The sequence below is a fragment of the Xiphias gladius genome, chromosome 21 (genome assembly GCF_016859285.1).
Source record: "Xiphias gladius isolate SHS-SW01 ecotype Sanya breed wild chromosome 21, ASM1685928v1, whole genome shotgun sequence".
Classification (NCBI taxonomy): domain Eukaryota; kingdom Metazoa; phylum Chordata; class Actinopteri; order Istiophoriformes; family Xiphiidae; genus Xiphias; species Xiphias gladius.
The window spans coordinates 21,983,442-22,006,573 of record NC_053420.1 but is presented as its reverse complement, the minus strand read 5'-3'; the positions used below and the strand labels follow the sequence as shown (position 1 = coordinate 22,006,573).

The window sequence follows — 23,132 nt, the reverse complement described above, 5'->3', positions numbered from 1 at the left end:
TACCCAGTTTGGTGCAAATCAGTTCAGTACTTTTTGAGTAATCCTGCTGACAAATAAACAAAAAAGACAGACAAGACACTGGCAAAAACGCAACATCCTTGGAGGAGCTAAAAATTATGACCTGACACAACACATGTTTCAATCTAGATTACTCTACATTAAAAATAGTTTTGAGTTTATATAGCAGTGATGCAGTTTTAACAAAAGTCACATTGAGAGTCAGGACACAGACTAAATGCTGGTTGAGGTGAAATGTGTTTTGCCACTCTAGATAAAGTGCAGCAAACCATGTGTTTCAGCGTATAGATGTATACACAACAGTACCCTTTTATACACACACAGACACACATCTTCCCGGCAGATATGGCTTCCTAATCAAGGATCAAGTGGTAATCCTTCTTATAGCTGAGCGTGTGTGTATGTGTGTGTATGTACTGTATGTGTGGGGTCAGGCGGCGTGGAATCAGCCCCTGCTCATAATAGGGGCCTGTTAGCCAGTGCTAATCGCTAATGCTAACAGGATTGGAGCATGGCAGGACCCAGTTACCCAGCTTATCTCTTGCGCACACACACAAACACATGTGTGTGCATATAATCTCGCACAGATTCTTTCTTCATTGATGGAAATAAAAAGAGAGAGAGGGGAGGGGGAGAAAAGTGCTTGCTTGAGGAAAAAATAATGCTGCCATAGCCAATGTTTCTTATTTTCCAGCCTACGCATTAAGCTAGTGTAAGCTTACTAGTCTTCTCTTCGGACAAAAGGCAGATTTTTGGTGCTTGCAGAAACGTCCATATTTTCAGTATCCTCACTCTTTTCCCCCTCTGTCAATTCATGCCATTCTTCTGGTTGCCATTCTCCCCTCGCTAACTCCCCAGCTCTGTCACACAACCAATTTTTTTTGCAAGCCACCAACACCTATATCTATTCACTCAAACACAGAATAAACACTACAAATCTTCAACCAAGTCCAGTTGCCCTCGATTCAACTTTCTTGGATAACCATGACGTGGATGACTGAGAATCTTCACAGACATAATAAACACATGCGGCACCTGACCATCTGTGAAGTAGCATTCTCTGATACATGAGACACATGCAACCAAAAGAAGAAATTAAACAGTTATCACTGGGAACAATTTATTTTTCTCCTCTGGCTGGTGTCTGTACGTCTTTGTCTTGTTTAGCCATGTGGCTATTAATGTTCATGCTGAAGGTTTGACAGATCACATGCTGTGTGCTGGAGGATTGACAGGAAGAGCTACCCATCACTAGTAATAGATACACTGTCTGATTAATTTCAGGTAGTGTATGAATGTAAAATAGCTGCAAATGCAAGAGGACAGAGCGACATGGAGGTAGATAGAGGTCTTTCCTCTGGTTTAACCACCTCCTCTCCTCTCCTCTCCTCTCTCACTTTTGCTGCTTCATTTTTTCATCAAACCATCATAGAGAAATGGAAGGTAGAGCACTGCCATAAGAAGATGCAGTGTAAAGGTTAAAGAGTTAGGAGTGATAAAAGGTGAGAGACAGACATGAGAAAAAGATGATGAAAGTGCTGTGGACGATGGGGTGGAGAAAGTGGCATATGCTGCTAGCTTAGTAGCAATTAATTCTTATTTATCCAGGACAGGGGTGTGGGAGCTCTGCTTGTCACCTGTCAGAGAGGAGAAGAGGCAGTGAGTCAATGATGGGACGGAGATGAAGAGGAAGGTGGAGGCCGGAGAGTTAGAGGAGGGAGAGATGGAGGCAGGTGGATGACCAGGGGAAAGAGAAGGAGCAGGTTGGAGAATCAAATAACGTATAAGAGGAAAGGGGAGGGTCAAGAAAACACCATACATCAACTAATTCACATACACTTTTATAAATAAGTAAGTAAATGAGTATATAAATGAGGGGTATGAACAAACAAAACAATGATTCATTAACTGTGATGGTCATTCTCTGGGTTTCTAAGAACCCACTGAAAAAGACAAATGAGCTACATGAGACTAAACTTTAAACAAACACAATGTAGTGCCCCAGAATCAAAATCTGATCAGTGCCATCTGAGGTATCACATGATAGAGGAACAAAGTTATGGATGATTGGATGGTCTTCAACCTGCGGCAGTTCGCAGTAAATTCTAGTGAATTCCTCGAGCTCTTTCAATCCAACTGCGCACGCACGCACGCACGCACGCACACAGTCTGCAAGCCAATTAAGACAGTGTCAGTGTGTGCTGTGGCTTAATGTGGTGGCAGGTCTAGTGTTTATATCTCATTAAGCTGTGCCAGGCCATGCCAGACCAGGCTGTACCATGCTCTACTGCGCCTACCCTCCAACGACAAGCGCCAAAGACCTCATTAGTCCCGTCTCTTAAATTTTTTCTATGTATTTGTAAATTTATGTGCATGTTATAATTGTACTTAAATTAATTAATTTTTAAAAATATAACATAGAATTTTTACTTTTTATACATCCTTTAAAAAATCCCATAAACTCCAAAAAGTCAGAGAAAAGGACTTGAGTTTCATCAGCACTGTGCCTCCTTGCGCACACACACACACACACGCACGCACGCACGCACGCACGCACGCACGCACGCACGCACGCACGCACGCACGCACGCACGCACGCACACACACACACACACACACACACAACGGAGGGGTGTGGGACATAATTAGACCAGTGAGGTTTGTGTTAACCACTCTCCCTGCAGACATGTTTGGCCTCTTCTTTAGACCTCTATTTGCTCTATCTGTCCATCCATTCATCTATCTATCAATCTTTCTTGTCTGCCATCCTCCCCTCATTTCCCATCGGAAGGGAGCAAATTATTGCTCTCCCCTCCAAACTGTCTGTAAGGTCTCACTGCACTCTTCCTCTTTCCCTCCACCTCCTCATCCATCTTTCACACTTTCCCCATTCTTTCTCCTGGTATCTTTCTTGCCTTTCTTCCCTCTCTCCTTCTCTCTTTTCCCCAAAACAATCGGCTCCAAATCTGTACAGCTGCTCTCCCTGCGTTCTTATTCTGCTGTCCTCCTGTATGTGTATGTGAGTGTGAGTGTATGTGTGAGCTCATGCACACACACGAGCGTACATCTCAGCTGCCCGACTGCAATTCATCATCATTTTATCTGCCTTAATTGGATGCCATCAGGACCCCTGATACTTCCCATCTCTTCTTTAACAAACAGCTGCTCTCTACACACACAGAAGAATAATACACAGACACACACCCTATCCCAAACTAGATTTTCTCCTCCTACCCCCATGTCTGCTTCTTTTTTTCCCCTCACTGTTGAAGGAGTGAGAGAAAAAGGGTGATGGAGTGGCCGAGTGGTTTATCAGACAGAAGGTAATGGTGTAAGGCCCACGCTGATATTATCTGTCCTTTTATTCCTGCCCTCCAGGGAGAAACAAGAAAGAAGGATAAAGAGGGAAAGAGGGCGGCAAAAACGGAGACACTAAAGTACAAATGGACAAAAAGCTAACAATAGAGGGAGATAAAGGAACAGAAAGGAAAATTCTTGAACAGTTCAATTCTGCTCTCTCAACCTCAGCCTTTAGACAACACCCAGCTGTGCTCCATCACCCTCTCTGACCCCAGAGTGTGGTCATTTGTGTGTGAGAGCATTGTGAGTACATGTATTTGGTCGCTCCCATGACCCCTCTGGCGATCTGAGCACAACTTCCCAGCCCACAGCCCAGCATCCTATTGGCCCTTGCACCCTCGCCTCAGCCTCGGATTGGCCCACACACGCCAGGAAGCTGCCTGTGCTGGGTCAGAAAACCGGAAGGAACCGATGTAGACACCAGCTTGTTGTTTTGGTTGCTGCTGACCAGAGTTAACTGCTACCAGAAGGCCTGGCGGATGGCTCCCTATGTGTCAGTGGTAATGTGGGCTTGTTTGGCAATAAGATATACAGAGCGGACTTTTTTTTTTTTTTTTTTTTTTAAACAAAATGATCAGTGTTTTTCTCCAGTTAACTTGCTATGGGACCTTGGACAATCTGCCGTTTCATCAACTTTCACAGGTTCCAAAAATTTTGAATTATGTTTGGCTGAGTACCCAACTTCAAAAGTGAAAAAGGGAAAGTGTGTGATGAACCATTCCTTTCAAGGTATAAACCTTTTGCAACGCAGCAACATTTAGAGCTTTGAGCAAGTTTTAAAGACGTTACCCTAAAAGTATGATTCTTCAAAGTCTCAAATATGAGGTGGCCTACTTGTTTCATGTCTCTGCTTGCAAAAGCAAACCTTTCTCCAAAACTGCATTCTTTCTCATTCCGTATTATACAGTTGCTCTTTCCCCTTTGGGATCAGATGGTATGCACAGAAACCTTATACAGAAATATCATAACATCAATATTTCTCTCCCTCAATACCAAACAAGGTTAGTATGAAGCTGCTGTTACACTATCATATATCATGTGTGTCACATATACAGTAGGTTATTGAGAGTCTCCTGTTAGGGGATACTACATAAGAGTATTGAGTTGTTACGGTCACTGTAAAAGGATTCAAGTATAGGAAACTGGAGTTTAAACATGATCCAACTGTGGATATCCTGAATATCCTGTGGATAGTTATCTTCTTTTGGATAGTGTGATGACATATGAAAGAAAGGAGAATGTGTTTTGGCCTCAGGAGAGACTTTTTAGCTGTTCTCTTCAGTATCACTCTTCCTCTCATTTTTCTCCATTCATCTCACCTGAAATCGTCTACTATGCACCAATTTCCGTAGTCTACCTTGCCTGCTCTCACTTCCCCTTTTTTTGCGGTTTTTACACTGTTGTCTAGTATTACCACCTCTATTCCTGTCCTTTTTCCCCAGTCCCTCTTTCCTCACCTCCTGTGTTTATCCTTTGTTCTGTATTCTCCACCTCAAGGTATTTTTTCCTCTCTCATTCCATATCTCTCCTTCATTACTTTATAGGTATTCTTGCCACAGCTCTCGTGTCTACCCTTGTCCTTGCCTCTCCTACAAGCAAGTGTGCGCGTGTCAGTTTGACACAGTTTTAAACACTTATGTGTATCTCAAACACAGGATAAACTGTGGATTAGCATCCCTGTGTTTATCCAATTGATTAGCAAACCTCTCCAACCCCACCTCCAACAGTTCTCCTGCAGTAGTATAATGGAAACTTCACACCAAAACATACAAACACACACACATACGCAGCTAACTTGGGATCCATAGCCTTAGGCATATTGAAGGATGTACATGTGCACACTTGCAAAGACACTGATTAACCCCTATCCCCATTGCTGTGTGCCTACAAACGGAGGCAGCAGTGTGTACACAGCATAACAGATGAAGTCTGTTTCTCCTGCAGAGTCATACATGATTCATTGAGTTGGTGCTGAACACTGTCAAAGTAGGAACACACATGGAGGGGTGCATATGAAAAGTAGATTTGAAGGTCTATAAAAGGAAAATAAACTAATATTTAAGACCCTCATTCTTTTTGAAATACTGCTCCAGAGCTATAATAAGACACTCATCCTAATAATTAATGACACATAATTATACTCATAAGCTCAGGCCTGGATGATTTATGCTTTAATGGCAAGTTCATGCAGCTGGCACCCTTTTCATCCACTGAAACTAACTACAGCCTCCTGCAGACTCGATGCACACGCTGCATCGATATTTGTCCGCGCAGTCAAGTTGGCACAGCTAATTGCTAACAAGGGCTAAGCGCTGACAGTCCAAGGCTAATTGCCGCTAGCATGTCTAGTCTGTGGACATCAAATGTAGAAATTCTGCTTTGGACTCGGGTTAGGCTTTGGTGCTGATTAGCACTGGCCTTGAAGCAACAATAAACAGTCAATACATACACATCTCTGTGGAGAGACAACCCCATCGCTAGCTAATTAGTGGTGCCTTCACAAACAACTGGCTACCATGTGCCAGCACCTGAAGACTGCACGTCGATACAGACAGGATCAAATACTGCACTAGCTGCCGCAGTGGCTACCCAACAAGTTATACAGTTACGCAGAGGTTACTGATGGTGTAGTCTGCTAATATCTAAATGACTGCATCAGCCTGTGACTATTGTGACAAGCAAGGTGTAACATATAGACAGGCGGTAAAGTTCTTTAAGGTGCTAAAGCTTATTAGCTAGACATGACGAAATCTAGATGTTTCTACTTTATTTTAATCCGTCAAATGTTTTCTTCCCAATGAAACATGTTGTTGTGACAGCTTCTTCACCCTCATCTAACACAAAATGAACAACACCAGCTCTCGTATTTCATCAGTGTTTTTGCATTATATCTCAAGATAGAAATAGACAGGGACAGAGGCAAGCACCAGAAGTGAGTGTATGAGAGATGAGGAAGAGGCAGCGAGAAAAGTAGGGGATGGAGGGAGGGAGAAAGTATGACAGACAGAAGGAGAGAGGCAGAGAGAAAGATGAGCATTACAGGCAGAGAGAGGAACGGAGAGGGAGAGGTATAGAGTTGAGGTGTAAACATGATCAATCCGCTCTCAACTAGGTTCAGAGACAGACTTCCTCTTCACATTTTCAGCCTCATTGAAGCACAACACTGGCTACCTCTTATCTGTCACGCTGGTTTGAAGCCTCACAAATACACACTCACACATACACACAACCATATTTCAACACACAGAACAGGCATGGACCCACATGCACAAACACCTCTGCCTACCTGTAAATCCTCTATGTACACACACAACTTCTCATTAGAAAACTTCTGCACAAAAACATCCTTGAGAACACTTTAATGTGGCACACACTCCTCATCCCTACCAGCTAAAGCCACAAATACATTATAAAAATCATAGAGGCATGGAGCAAAACTTTGGCTGACCATTGCATCTTCACATTCAGAGAATTAAATGATGTATCACACCGACCATGAAAATCAATAATGAGTTAGGGTCTAGTCCAGGAATATTCCCCCACATAGTGTAGCCTTATTATATGGCTGCATCTTAATTCAAATGTGAAATTCTGCTTTGGACTCGGGTTAGGCTTTGGTGCTGATTAGCACTGGCCTTGAAGCAACAATAAACAGTCAATACATACACATCTCTGTGGAGAGACAACCCCATCGCTAGCTAATTAGTGGTGCCTTCACAAACAACTGGCTACCATGTGCCAGCACCTGAAGACTGCACGTCGATACAGACAGGATCAAATACTGCACTAGCTGCCGCAGTGGCTACCCAACAAGTTATACAGTTACGCAGAGGCTACTGATGGTGTAGTCTGCTAATATCTAAATGACTGCATCAGCCTGTGACTATTGTGACAAGCAAGGTGTAACATATAGACAGGCGGTAAAGTTCTTTAAGGTGCTAAAGCTTATTAGCTAGACATGACGAAATCTAGATGTTTCTACTTTATTTTAATCCGTCAAATGTTTTCTTCCCAATGAAACATGTTGTTGTGACAGCTTCTTCACCCTCATCTAACACAAAATGAACAACACCAGCTCTCGTATTTCATCAGTGTTTTTGCATTATATCTCAAGATAGAAATAGACAGGGACAGAGGCAAGCACCAGAAGTGAGTGTATGAGAGATGAGGAAGAGGCAGCGAGAAAAGTAGGGGATGGAGGGAGGGAGAAAGTATGACAGACAGAAGGAGAGAGGCAGAGAGAAAGATGAGCATTACAGGCAGAGAGAGGAACGGAGAGGGAGAGGTATAGAGTTGAGGTGTAAACATGATCAATCCGCTCTCAACTAGGTTCAGAGACAGACTTCCTCTTCACATTTTCAGCCTCATTGAAGCACAACACTGGCTACCTCTTATCTGTCACGCTGGTTTGAAGCCTCACAAATACACACTCACACATACACACAACCATATTTCAACACACAGAACAGGCATGGACCCACATGCACAAACACCTCTGCCTACCTGTAAATCCTCTATGTACACACACAACTTCTCATTAGAAAACTTCTGCACAAAAACATCCTTGAGAACACTTTAATGTGGCACACACTCCTCATCCCTACCAGCTAAAGCCACAAATACATTATAAAAATCATAGAGGCATGGAGCAAAACTTTGGCTGACCATTGCATCTTCACATTCAGAGAATTAAATGATGTATCACACCGACCATGAAAATCAATAATGAGTTAGGGTCTAGTCCAGGAATATTCCCCCACATAGTGTAGCCTTATTATATGGCTGCATCTTAATTCAAATGTGAAATCTCGCCGTCAATATCGATTTGCTAACTATTAGTTCAATGTGAGACATCTGCATTGGGTAATTCATCTAGATTGTGACCAAGCCAGTATTCAAATAGTGCATGGTGATCTATCAGCACAATGAGCATGTTAGTGTCTAAAGTGGTCATTAATTGTAGGAGGCCATTATCTAAACTCTGACTAAATCATGATCCCTGTACTGGGATCATGATTTAGTTACCTAGCAGTATTTATTGGTTTCAAGAGTAATAGAGCTAAATGACCACATTTTAAGCCTAACTAAAATTCAAAGTTTATTTTGTGTTCTAGTATATACAAGACTACAGTCTATATAGTTGGAGATCTGGTCTTATTCACAACTATGTTTTACATCAACAACACCAAAGTGCCAATTCTCTTTGGTTTTTCTCTTTTTTCCCCTATAATGACACTAGAACACATTGCCATCACCTGCTGTGTTCACCATCAACAATGCTAAAATGGCATCCCCTCACATAACCAGATCAGCCAAAAAAATCCTATCTTTTATCACGTGTTACTCACCGCTGTTTTCTGGCACTGGATGGAGGTGCTGTTGAAACGCAGGGCAGGGACACTGTGAGTCTCCCCCTGGATGTGGAAGACGCACTCGTAATTCCTCTGTCCTGACTGGGGCTGGGGCAGGTTCTTGGCTGCTAAGGTGATTGGCTTGGTCACTCCAACGGGGATGTAGATCTGGGTTGAGGGAAGGATCTGGGGACAGTCCTGCAGAGTCAAGAAAAAAGAGATACTTAACAAAGGAGACAATTATGGTAGACAGAGAGTGATTTTGTTTAATACAGACAGAAGCTAGGAAAACAAGGCAGAAATAGAAGTAAGATGAGAGAAAGGGTGATGAAATAAATCACTGGTTTATGATGAGAGTAAAAAAAAACACTAGCAAGCTATGGGTTACATATTTTTATGTCAGATTTGCTAACACACACTCAGCCTAAAGAGCAGTGATGCACTGTTCACGTGTTACAGGCTTGTGCAACACTCCCACCGGCCTTGCACCAGATATAAATGCTGAATGACAACACCTAAGCAAGAGAACTTTACATACTAAATTCACAAAAGATTATTTACCCAGTAAAACTATCACATCAAAACAGTGCTGCATTATCATGGTAGGAAGAAGGACTCCAGTGTACGATGTCCATGAGTTGAATAGAATAATGAGCTCATGAACACTGTATTTGCCTGTATGTGCGTGTGTGTGTGTGTCTGTGTGTCAGTCACTGATACTGGCCAGAGCTGAAAGAGTCTTGTCTAGATCACCTGGAAACAGCACATCCATTGGATCAACCCGCTGGAGTACAAAACCCTGGAGAGGGTGTGTCTCTGTGCATAGATGTGTAAGACAAATAGGTTTCTTAATGTGCCATTGGATTATTTGTGCATGTATTCATGTCCTGAACTAGAATAAGACAGGACAGTCCACTCAGTGTGTAACGCTTCCTAGATAAGCATGTGTGCATGTGTTGAAAGGAATTAAGTCATTACAGTGTTCATGCCACGATTTGGCAGCGATGCAGATCTTGTCAACACTTAGAATGAGAAAGAGGAAGTGCAAGGGCAGGGGTGGTAGGGTGACAGATCTTATACAAAATGAGTTCCAGCTTGGGTGGAACTAACCCATCCTGTACCATCCTGTTTGAGCCAAAAGGATTTAAAAAAAAAACAAAAAAAAAAAACACGTGTGGCAGGCAGAGAATGCTAATTTGACATTTTCATGTAGGGAAATATGGCCTTGAAATTATGGGCTTGAGTCAAAGATTCAGGTCTATGATTCACTTTTATATCAATTTCAGCTAGTCATTTGCCATTCATTAACAACAATTACTAAATCTAAAAATCACAAAAAAACACCATCATTCTTTCGTCTTGTCCACTCAACTCTATGTAGCAAGACTGTAGAAGAACCTGAAGTTGACAGTGTTGTCCTACGTAGTCAGCTGCAGGTTAGGACAACACACTCATGTTGAAGTCAAAAGCGCTTAGTCTAGGAAAACATCAAACAGATCCTTGTAAAATATTCACTGCACACAAGGCACTGCAGACCCTCTACTACACTTCTCATTGTAGCTTTTCTTTTAAGCAGATAGCTGGCTCCCTGTCAGTAAATTTTTCTTTCCCTTCCCCTACTCTGAGCTGTTGTACATTAGAAGCTACAGCGCGTCCCCAGGGCCTGAACACAATGCTGGAGTTTGTTCATTAGCCTGCTTAGCCCTGGCCTTGTTTGTCTGATCACACACAAACACATGCACAAGACATAATGAGAGAGGGGAATACTATAGGAGGAATGAACAGGATTCAGAAGACCTGGTGTATAATCAAGTAGGAGGAAGGTGGGTGAGGGGAAAAATGGAGGGGTCAGAAAGAGGGAGTGAGGAAGAGAATAGTGGAGGAACAGGGAGAGGAAAATGGGTAAAAATGAAGGATGGTTGGAAAGAAAAGGAGGAATTGAAAGAAGTGGAGAGAAAGTGAAGGAAGAGTGGAGGGAAGAGAAGAGGCAGATTTAATTGGGAACACAGCAAGGTGTAACAGAAAAGTCAGATAGCTGTTGATGCAAGGAAAGGAAGAACAGAAATGCAAAGACTCAAAAAAGAGGGGTCAAACAAAAAGACATAACACAGAAGAACAGAGGAACGAAAAATGTGACAAGAAGACATTTTAGACTTGAAATGTGAGGAGGCAGAGAGGAATGCCTGGTTCCCCCTGCACCTTTTCTGTCTCTTTATCCATCCTGTCCATCCATCCAGCTTCATCCACACCACGAACCAAAGCCCCTCAACAACATCCTACTTAATTAACTGCCTGGAGCCTCAGACAAGGCTTGAAATTTGATGGAGGGGGCCAGAGAAGGGAGAGAGAGAGAGAGAGAGAGAGAGAGAGAGAGAGAGAGAATAAAGTAGAGATTGATTTTTACTTGTGGCTTTTGAAGTCCTGCCTCAGTAAAAAGGATGCTTGTGTCAAAATCTGTGGGCTTGCATTGTCCGAGATGCCACATGAGCGAAAAAAAGAAAGGTTTCAGCATCCTGCTGCTAAAGCTACCTTGTAGCAGCCAGTGTGTCAGAAGCTACCATAGCCTGTAGCGCAAGCTGCAGCTAACCAATGTTTTATTCATCCACCTATCGACTTTGTGTCAGCTTGGCTGTCTACTTGTCGTTTTGTCTGGTAGCCATCTTTCCTTATAGTATCCCTTTCCTTCATTCCATCCTCTGTATTGTCATCTCAAATTAGAGCTCAGTTAACATTTGAAACGAGAGAAGGTTCAATATAGTTGTCTCATAAGCAATGCACAGGTATATGATGATTTTGAAGAGTTGTGTTCAAGCTATTTACAACTACCTTAACGGAAATAGAACACAGGATTTCTAGGAAGAATGTAAAAGAATATCTTGAAGAAGTTAGGTTACCTGCTGTGATATAACATTAATCAAAACTCCTGCATTTTACATCAAAGGAATTAAGGGTCTGACTTTAATGGTAATGCAAGCCAACAGGAAGTGAACCAGTGCTGGGATAGTAGATAGATGACATGTTGCAAGAATTCTGAAATCATATAGCAAAAAAGACCCTGGTTTCTCAACTACAAGATAACACTGCGTCCCAGTCGGAGTGGAACAAAGTTTTGGGAAAGAGATGGAGGTAGGGGGGAGGAAAAAGAATATATAGAGGGAAAAATAGAGGAACAAAGGGAAAACTGCTCTGCAGTGAGAAACTGTTTCATCAGTATTTGTGACAGGTGCCAAAACAGTTCAAAGCTGGCATTAGGGCTACAAAGTACAGAGTACATTGAAACAATATTTCACCGGAGGGATTCGTTTGAAGCTGGAGGTGATCTTTTTCCCTCTTTTCCCCCCTTTTTCCTGACTTCTCAGCTTTCATTTCATCTGTGAAGACGGATGCTGTGGTTTTTTTGGCCAGATGTGACACTCCATCCAGTTCTCTTCAGGAGGACCAAAAGGGGAATAGGAGAGAGACGTGTATGTGTGTGCAGTGAAGAAAAATGTGTTGTTTTCATGTGTATAAATATATATGCCTATGTACGTATTCGACAAACAACTGAACGGCTTTTCTTTTCACACAAATGCACCAGACCAGGACATCTTCATGCACAGAACATCAGCTCACCTCATTATAAGGTTCACTTTATCTTGCTGTACTATAACCAGTAAGAGCCATTTACAGTAAAGTTACATATGTATGTGAAGTGGAAAGGATGCGTGAAGGAATGCACGCCACAGATGGTTTCTCCCCACCAGAACACGGCACAAAAACATCTGTTCAATTTTGAGATTTTGATCACTGTCTTTGCATTTTGACATCTTCATAAGCATATTTAACACCAACAGATGTGGATACTGTAGCAGAAAACTGCTTTGCCAAATTAAACATTTTTTCTTCCGAGCACACAGCTGATGACAAGTTGGGTAAACAAACATCCACCATCAGCTGTGAAGTAAGCTCCCAAACCCTGATTGGATTGGGCTCTAGGAATGTGTATTCATACCTGTGTTTTCCGGCAATGTGTATGATTGTAAAAGTTACAAAGTGTGTGTTCATGATGGCGAACGTCCAAGTCTCCAGCTTCTGTTCAATGCCAAGTAGCCAGAGGGTAATCCCTATCTCTCCGTATTTGTTTTCCCTCAAAGGCCGCTGTTAGCTTTGCTGCCTAAGGCTAGTGCCACAGTTCCCGTTTGTTAACACTAAATGCATATATAATTATGTAGATTATCAAGATGTATTGTATATATTCCTTCACTGAAAATTCCCTACATGTAGAATAAGAATAAGGAAGCAGGATTACTTGGAGTCGATACACATTTTACAAACAAATTTAGTTCATTCAAAAATACCTCTGTATTTTCTAGACAAAAATAAGCCAAAACCAACATTTACTAACTATAGTATTTTTTACAAATATGCAATGCTTAACCTGAATCTTTTGATATCTTACTTCCAATGGCCAGATACCAGTTTTGATTAAACATTTTCTCAAAGGAGTTCTATGTCAAGCCTGTTCTAAAATATTCCAACCTTCATTTTCCATGCACTCTGATGTGCACCATACCACCTCTTTCCACACCCAATGAGAAAAAAAGTATAAGAAAAAAAATAGTAAAATAAGTGTTCAGATGAGTGCAGATGAGATAATCTCTACTTGCAGGGGAGCAAAACACCTTTTAACATCCGCCAAGAGCAGATAATGAGACTGTCTGCAGGCAGGTGTGCATGTTTGTATGTTCATGTAGATATGTAGAAGGTGAGAGATTAAAATCAAGACATTGATGAGGTGTTATGGAGGGAGAGTTGGGGGTAGGAGGATGAAGACGCAAGCAAGAGCGGGATGCTATATAAATAAATAAATGTATTAAAAAGCCAAAAGACTTCTGAAGGCTTTGGCGTAGCCTGACAAGATATAAATTAATAAAACTCCAAAAACACTGCGCATTTGTAATGAGGCGGGTGTCTAGTCGTTTTTTTTAAAAGTCCCCCCATCTCCCTCAACCCTCCCCAAGTCCATCCATAATTAATTAGCTGCCTCTGTGATGTGGGGACTATGGATCAGGGAGGAGAAAAAATAACATGCTAAATAATGAAGTAAAGTGATACGGAGAGCCTGGGGGAGAGATGAGATGGCATGGATGGCCACAGAGGAGCAAGGGGGCACACTGGTACAAATAAGAGGGACAGTGTTGTGTGTGTGTGTGTGTGTCATTGGGGCCTAAAAAAGGGATATATGAAGGGTGTTGAATGCTCCCCCACCGCCTGTCAACATGCCCCCCAGGCTTTGTGACAGAGGTCTTAAATAGGAAACCACAGAGCCGTCTGCAACCTTGAACTAAAGGATCCCATCTATGCCTTGTTACAATCCACTATACATTAATATTATATTAATACATGTATATGGCATTGAGTGGATCCTTTTATCCATGGTAACGTACATGACATGGTGTGTCACATGTTTTGCCTGTGTGAAACTCCAGTGGGAATGGAACATCTAACCTTTGTAATGACTGCCATCCTCTTCTAAGGAACTAAGAAATAATGCTGAACAATAAAGCAATAATCATATAATAACATTAAAATATAATCAATTCAATTGTTTTTACAGCAGAATTACGCTGTTGTCTGTAAGTGGTGGTCAGGTGGCATGGTTTAACAGTTCAAGATCATGTTTTTTAACTGATATAACTGTTTCAACAACGCATATGACTAGTTGATTTTTAGATGAGAAGAATCTTTTTTTTTCTTTGAGAAAAATATTATACATAGTGATAAATGTCGTATGATATGGAATATTTATTTGACATCTTCAACCATATTGTTAATGGAAACCTGCTTCCAAATCATCCCTTAATTAGTATAAGCCATGTAATATCATGACATGTCATACATCATATTGTCAAAGCTAGGGCCGCATAGCCCCCATTTCACTCGTCTTCCGTGTACCAGCTGGCCAGCAGCAACGGCTTTGTTGGAGCGTGTGTTTGTGTGTGTGTAGGTCTTTGGGACTCATACCAGTCACAAGGATGAGAGGAGCGAGATAAAAAAAAGCCTACCCATTAAATCACTGGTAACAGAGATAAAAGGGAGTGCATGTAGCTGTGTCTACGTAAAATTTGGGTTAAAATCTACAAGTTATTGTACACACATTATTGAATGATGATATGTAACAAACAGTGTACAAATGTTATTAACTATTATTCAGGGTGAATATTGTGACTACATGAGCTGCAGGGTGTGGTACATACATGTATGTGCATGTGACACAAAGTGTGCCTGTGTATGCGCGTGCATGCAAAGTTGAGGCAGGCTCATTAGCAGGCAGAAACCACAAAGATGTTCTGTGACCAACCAGACACGGACAGTGGGAGAGGGATGGAGACAGAGAGAGAGAGAGAGGGTGAAGGAGAGAGTAGAACAACTTAATAAGGCAGCAACATGTAGAACAGTGCAGGAGCGAGGGAAGCGGAGGAAGAAAAGGGACTTTGAACCTTGAAAGGGACTGTGAGATTGTCCGCCCACGCCCTTCGTTTCCTAGCGGAGAAGTGATGCAGGGAGGAAGAGATGGAGAAGAGAGAGAGAGAGAGAGAGAGAGAGAAAGAGAGAGAGACAGAGAGAAAGAGGGAGCAAATGGGAAAAGTGAGTGATCACAGAGGAATGCAAGAGCACAGAAAGGAGAGTTTGAATTAAAGCAAGATGCAGGGGAACGTGTGACATAAATGTTATTCAGCGTGGATTATCAAAGTCTCACAGAGAAGGAGCTTGACTGAATCTACCTAGATATATGTTCCTTTTATACATACACACACACTTACAGTCTCAGTCTCTGTGCTTTGATGCACCACTCAGGCAAACATACATGTTGATTTCATCTCCTAATCCCTTATCCCTGATTTACAAGCAAACTGCCAAACCTACACAGTTTATCCCCTCAACATAGATGGCACAGTATGCTATAAAAACAATAAAAAGAAGGAATGTGTGAGTATTTTTTCAGAGAGCGTCTTTTTTTTTTTTTTTTTTTCCTTATGGATTTTCATAGAGTAGAAGAGAGGGGGGATGCCTGGCACCCCGTTATCATTCTAACCCAGATATGTCAGCAGCGATCAAACCTTGTGCTTTTCAGCTTTTCAAAGACAAACCTTGATTTCAGAGGTAGATACACTCTCCTGTCTGATGCCTATGGCTCCTCTCTGCAGACAGTGTCACGTTTCAGCACCAAGATATACTAGAATTGTAAATTTTTGTTATCAGAAAGACTTGGACATAGAGACCAAAATGACTGGAACGCATACAGTATTTAGTATGCACTTTTGTGTAAGTCTCTGCACCCACGTTTACACAATTTACCCCTTTATTTGTCCCCCAGTGTTAAAAGACTGGTCATCAAGAATGCAGAGTGGAAATGTTGATTGATAATTTGCAACCTAACAGCGTACAAATGGTTAGACTACTAGCCATTTTGCTGCAGTATGCCTTGAGAAAAAGAACAGAAACCAGATGAATGAGCCCAGCAGCGCGCTGATTTCTGCAACTAAAAAAAACAAACAACAGAAAAGCAGAGAAGTTTCACTTTCTCCAGTCTGCAAACAATGATCTGCGCTACAATCTATCCAACTGTGCTGGGAACATTAGGCATCATTCACACTACAGGATCTGAAAATACGTTTAGTCTTTTTACGACGCTGTCTGTAACTAAATAACCTACTTCTGACAAGATGTGCCTTACCAAAGCTATGATACATAAATTGCCAGCAGAAGATTATGTGTCAAAATGTACTTGAAGTACAGGTTATCTGATGCAATATCAGTAAATAAAATTGTAACTACTGCCATATTTTTAGGGGAAACCATAAAATTCATACATTACAGTAAAAGCCTATTCATCTTTTACTCAGGTCAATACCATCAAATGTGGGGAAATAATCAGTGAGCAGTAACAACGGCATCTAACAGCCACTAGGAGGTAAATATTCTAAACACAAGAAAATACAAACAAATGATTTATCTTTCTGGATATCTGAGGTGCTTTGCATTTTAAAATAATATTAAACCCTTATATTTGAGAAAAATAAACCCATTTTACAGTCTTTAAGGCATTAAATTTAGACTGTGTAAAAACTCAGTGATACCGAACATTTTACTGGCACTAGAGTCCATCTCCATGTCTATGAAGCTTTTCTGTGTTGGTTTGCTGACCATCTTGGCTTACCATGGAAGTGCAATTGTGTCAGTAAAATGGAGGTTGGATTAAAAATCAGTGCCACTCACTTTACTAAAACAACATAGCAAAAAGCCTAACATGACGGGGTACAGGATTTTTTTTACTCTCTCTCTCTCTCTCTCTCAATGCCTCGCTATCCCAGCAGGCGGTCGCAGTTTCTCAGTCACAGTCTCTCTCCTCCTCTGCTCTCCGTGCACCTTTGAGTTTGTTTTTCCTTCAGCTTGCTTTGCAGTGTTATTCATCTGTCTCCAACTGCCGTCATTTCTTTCTCTCAGTGACTCTGCATTTATCTCGTCCCCTCTCTGACACACACACTGAGGGTTGATGGTGAAAATGCAATATTCATCTGTGTTCACCATTAGGCGGGCTGCCTGTGAGGGCTGCGGAAATGAAGATTTAATACAGCCTGAATAATTAAACCACCGGGACCTGTGACTGACACACAGACACACACACTCCCACAGGCACAAACACTAAAACACACTCATGCATGGCCCGCAAACCGAAGTGTATCTATCATGTTATCATATTCCTGTGTGTGCGCTTGTGTGCACGCGTTTGTGTGAATCTTTACTACACATTTGCTCTTCATTAAGCTTTCACTGATCGTGTATTCATCGCTGCAGCCAGCATGTTGGCATAGCTGGGGTGATACTCGCTGCATCAGTGGGCCTTACCGGGCAGCAGAGGATTACATCAAGGAGAGAATAACCTAGCAGCCATGTTACACCTAACACTTGCGCTTGCCAGGGAGAAACTCAGCTGAGTGCTTTACGTGTTCTCAATGTCATATGAAGATTAACATTTTTCAACCAATTAGACGGAGAAAGTGTCCTTCAAATCTGCATAAACATACACTCAAAGCAAGCTGTATTTGCTAAACTCCACCCTTTCCTGTGACTATAACTGTTGCCATTCTTATGTAGCTGTCTACTAAGCATACTTCTTAGGGTATAACAGGCTGCTCTCTCCACAGTGGCTCCCAGCCAGGGCGACCCATCCTCCCTGCCTTCTGTTGATGAGGGATTGATGCAAGATGGGAGGATGCTTCAAGAGCACGTGAGGGAATTTTAGGGAGCGTTTTTGAAAAAACATAGGGAAGAGCTGGAGGAGAGGAAAGAAGAAAAGATGAGCTGTGGGACGGTGAGGATAAAAATAGCGACAGAGAGAAGGAGAGATGAAACATCTGCATGCATATGTGACAGACCATGTGTGTGTGTTCGCCTATGAACACATTTGTGTTCACAACACCAGCATCCAGGGGCAAGATCCAAATCTCCCTTGCCTTTACTCTTCCTGAAACATACAGTGCTACGTGAGTGAGGGGCTAAATTACATGACCAGTCCTCAAAAAATGCTTACACCCCCTCAATTCCCCGAATAGTTCTCCACTAACAAATTAGAAGGATGTACGAGACCGTTTGCCAAAACACCTGATACAATCCCACATTGTTTTCCCCAAGGTGGAAATGTAATTAATGACACTTGGAAAAGTGTCTGAGAAGTTTCCTGTGAACGTTCATTTAAAAAAAATAATAAATTTAAAAAAAAAAAGGGGGGGGGGGGGGGGGTGCTGTCCTGTCAGAAGCGGTTTGAAGACCAAAGGAGGTGCACTGCTACCAATCCAAACCAAGGGTTAAACGCTGGCCGGTCACGGTCCGACTAAGATCCATCTGGCAAAGAGGGCATACGCTCATTTCACCCTGTCGCCTCCACTTCCTATCCATGTTCCCTCTCTTTCTCTCTCTCCCTCCCTCCCTTAACTCTGACGATGGAGTGCATTTGGAAAATAAATTGCATCACTCTGAATGTAATCTGCTGCTTGTTACTGCCAGAGTTTCTTTACTTGCCTCCCTGCCTTGTCTTTGTTCCTTTCTTTACTTTTTTTCCTTCCCTTCTCTCTCTGTTTACATCTGGTCTCAATTACGGCACCTCTGTCCAACTTTGGTTTGTCTCCAGTGAAATACATGCACCACTGGAAGGACTGCATTATTCTGGGGAACTGCATGGGGGTATTACATTCCACCTCCACCCATTTTCTCATTTATTTGTTCCCTCTTCCCAACATTGTTTATATTTCATTAAATATGGCTTAGGCATGTCTCCTCTTAATATTAGGCAAAACATATGTGTGTGGGTGTGTGTTTATGTGAGTCCCACTATGAGCTACATGGTGTGCTTAGGTGGAGACAGGAAATAAATAATAAATAGAGAGGAGCAAAGACAGAAAAGCGATAGTTTGCAATGGAGATAAAAAGGGAAGCTGTGTATGGCTATAGATGAGGCATGGGATGAAAAGATGAAGAGAGACAAGAAACGGAGTGGCGATCGTGACAGTTGGCAGAATATAGGTGCATGACACAGCCAAAACATGATTTGGTTGAGGGCACCTTGTGGGTAAAGAAGGGAGGAAAAATAAAGGATGATGATGGGGGGTGAAGACATATTACTATCAGATAAAGACACTTGGAGGGAGGTAGGGAAAGGAAAAAAGGAAAGGGGTGGATATTATTTAACCACTCACCCACTCTGCCCTCCCCCTCACCCACATGGCCCCTGCAGCCCTGCGCTGCTGGTTGTGCTTTGTCCTGATAAGAACCAGTGACAGTCTCACACACACACACACACAAACACGTGCTAAAGCAGTATAGACAAACACACACTTATATCCATGAACACAGCAAGGCCCCTCAAGCGGCCTTGGCCTACAATCTGTGGGATGTCCTTCTCTGGAGTGTGTGTGTGCGCGCGTGTTCTGCTCAGTGTCTGAGTACCAGCCAGGGTAAACACAATGTGCCAGAATGTCACGGTCCAGGGCCTTCACACCTCCATCGCAAATAACCCTGTCAGCCATAGAAAGCTAATGTGTTTTGAGTGAAAGGGAGAGAGAGAAATAAAGTGTAAGCATGTGTTTCTGTGACTGTTTAAGAATGTGTGGGTAGGCTGTACGCTATGAGTGTATGTGCTTGGTTAAGGGTGTGTGAGAGAAAGACAACGCTTGAGAAAATATATTCATGAGTATTGTTATGCTTTGTTCAGAGTGCAGCCTATATGGAGCCTCTCTTTTTAATGTAGTGTCTAGGGACAATGTGTCCCACACTAAGATTACATTTGAGTAATTGGCAACAGACAGGAAAGCTTGAGCGTGTGTGAATGTGTGAGAGTCTGGTACCAGAGAAACTGCAGTGATGCTTTGATGCACACACGTTTTTATCTGTACTGTGTGCCTGTAGTTTTTGTATTGTTGAGAGTGTTAAAAGAACAGTTTAAAATTTTGGGAAAGACACTTTTTTGCTTTCTTGGAGAGAGTTAGATGAGACAATCAATACCACTGTCAAATCTGGCTAGCAGCCAGTTAGCGTAGCTTAGCATAATGACCAACAAATGGAAATGGCTAGCCTGGGTCTGTTCAAAGGTATCAAATCTGCCTAGAAGCACCACCCAAGCTCACTAATTAACACATTGGGTCTAACAGACTATCAAACTATCTCTCGGCCAGGACCAGTACCTTCCTGGCATCTCAACTGGTTGCCTAGCAACTACACCAAGCCAAGAAATAGTCCATAACTGCCTAAACAGTGAATTGTCTTCTTACCCTTTTTTGGTATAGATTAAACTAATGAGATATGACATGTTAACTAGTGAGCCTTAGAGGTGCTGGTAAGCAAGAATTTTTTTTTAACCTTTGGATAGAGAAAGTCTAGCTTTTCCCCCCATTTCCCCCCAATCTTTGTGCTAGGCAAAGCTAACTGACTGTTGGCTCCAGCTACATATTTAATGTGCAGACATTGATGTCGATATCCTCATTTGAATCATTTAAGCACATTTCCCACAATGTCAAACTACGGCTTTAAAAGTTTTCATCTACACAACCGCACAAGCGTGAGGAAGAGGAAGCAGGATGAAGAGAATGAAGGGAATGAGGAGGAGGGTGACATCATTTAGCCCATCGTGCATCCATGCATAGACGGGACAGAAGGAGGACAGGGAGCGGAAGGTGTTGAATTTATAAAAGAGTGAAAAATTCATCACTGGAGCCACACATTCCATGTCACACAGAAATGGAGGACATACCAAAAATAATGTAGAAGGGTACAGTGATGGAGAAGCTACTTTGACTGATTAGATTTACAAAAACATGATGCCATTGTATTACATTTTAAATCAACTGTAAGAGAGCACGATGACAATAACGACCACATCTGGACAGAAATTGGAGTTTGGACATATATGCAAACCACTTAACCACATTTAGAAGAAACACACGGAATGTTAATATGTCATATGTGATGCCCATCACTCACATTTTCCTCAACCTGGATCTAAGCCCAAAAAAATAATTCTGTGATTGTTCAAAAAATAAGGCTTTAAGCAAGAAAAAAGGGACAGATTGAAGGGGAAACAGGAAAAAAGAAACAGCCAGAGAGTTTGGGGGGAGAAGGCAGCAATGTACCCACAATTCTCAGTCAAGTTAACCGCCGCCTTGATTGCTCAAGTGAGACTGAGCCTTGCTTTGGAGCAAAACAAACACGTAAGCATGTCTTAACATAGCTGAGCCCAACCACCCCAAACCTTGCCTGGCATTCATCAAGGCTTTGGCTCAGAATAGCGCTTTCTCTCCAGGGGTGTGGAAGGAGAAAGGAGGAGCGGAGGAGGAGGAGAATGAAAGGAGAAAAAATGGAGGCAGAAATGGCAATAAAAAAAAGAAGAGGATTCAAAGGAAGAAAGGGGAAAGTTTATTAAATAAAAAGTAAAGGAATAACACAGCGAGGAGACCTTCCTTCCTTCTTTCACTCTAGCCTTCACTGTCTCCCTCTCTCTCTCTCTAGTAAGCAACTCTTACTCCTCTCCTGCAATTTTCCGCCCGGTCGCTCCTTAATTTGAGAATTTGTTTGTTGTGCCATTGCACTACATTGGCATTGTTGATTCATGCATATGTGATTTGGAAATGTCACTCATTATATTTATTTCCTCTCTGCTTACTCTGTCTATCCATTTCTTTCCCTTTCTTTCTTCTTTCTCGACACAGTCTGTTCACAACAACAAACAACACGCTTCCTCCTTGGCTGGCTTGTTTAATAAATTTTTTGTTGGATTTTCTTTCCTTTAACTTTTTTTTTTGCCTGACAACGGACGACATCAGAAAACTTATTCCTTACAATGTAATTTGGTCAAAAAAATTGCAGATGGATGAGATAGGGCTGGTTGTTGTGAGAAGGAGAGCATAAAATAAAGAAGAAAAAGCATCCCCATCGGCAACACAAGATTCAGATAGTCAAAAGGTTTAAGTGTCAAAACACTTAAACAAGAAAAAAAGATGAAATAAAATAAGGAAAGGGAGGAAGAACTGTTTGATGTTCAATTATCAAATGTTTATTATATTCAGAAAAATGACAACGATGTTACTTGATTCTTATTGAGCTGCAACTATTTATTTTTAAGGTTGTAGCGTTCCTGTGAGACCAGTAAAGAAATTGGAGATTAACGATGTGAGGTGCAGCTACCTCTCAACTCTCTGTGAAAACTTTTTATCTGACGTTTGATCACTGTCTGAAAATCCAGTTCTGTCTGCGTTTATCTGCAGGAGAGTGGCAAAGTTCTGACTGAAAAGTCTGCTATCAGGAGAGACAATTTTGCTTTAATGTTAAACACTGCTATTTGCATTCAGGGTTAAGCTACAGCATACCACAAAAAAAAAGGATAATTTAAGGTGTAAACTAAGACTAAGGGTACAAGCATATGTGAACACATATACGTCCCTGATGGCATCACCAACCATTCACACTACACTCACAGATAAAGATGTAAAACCATAACGTGTTAAGGAAGAGAGGCATTTTTCTGTCCTCTCTCTCCTTTCATTAACCATATACAGTATAATACATGCACAGAAGCAGGAAGGTGAAGAAAAAGAGGGATGAGAAAAAGATGGGGTGAATGAGCATCAAAGACGTGAGGGATGAGGTAGAGAGAGAGATGGGCCCTCAAGAGGAGAGGGATAAGTCTAGCCTACAGGAAGGGCTGTACTAGTTGGGGAACTGAGAGCGCAACTAATGGATATGGCAGCTAGGAGAAGGATGATGAATGACTCTGTGTATGTGTGCACATGTGTGTCACCGTCAAAATGTTTACACTTTTGTGCATGAAAGACACAAAGTATAGTTGTTGTGCTTCTATGCTGTGTGTGTGTG

At 41.9% G+C, this 23,132-nt stretch overlaps 1 protein-coding gene across 7 annotated transcripts in view; it reads right to left on the bottom strand.

The window, feature by feature from the left end:
- LOC120807322 (plexin-A1-like) overlaps positions 1-23,132 on the bottom strand; it is a 181,364-nt gene that overhangs the window by 50,578 nt on the left and 107,654 nt on the right. For all 7 annotated transcript variants that reach the window (XM_040159122.1, XM_040159126.1, XM_040159125.1 and 4 more), the window contains exon 10: positions 8,727-8,927. In XM_040159122.1, coding sequence (XP_040015056.1) covers positions 8,727-8,927 — 201 coding nt within the window. The remainder of the gene's footprint in view (positions 1-8,726; positions 8,928-23,132) is intronic.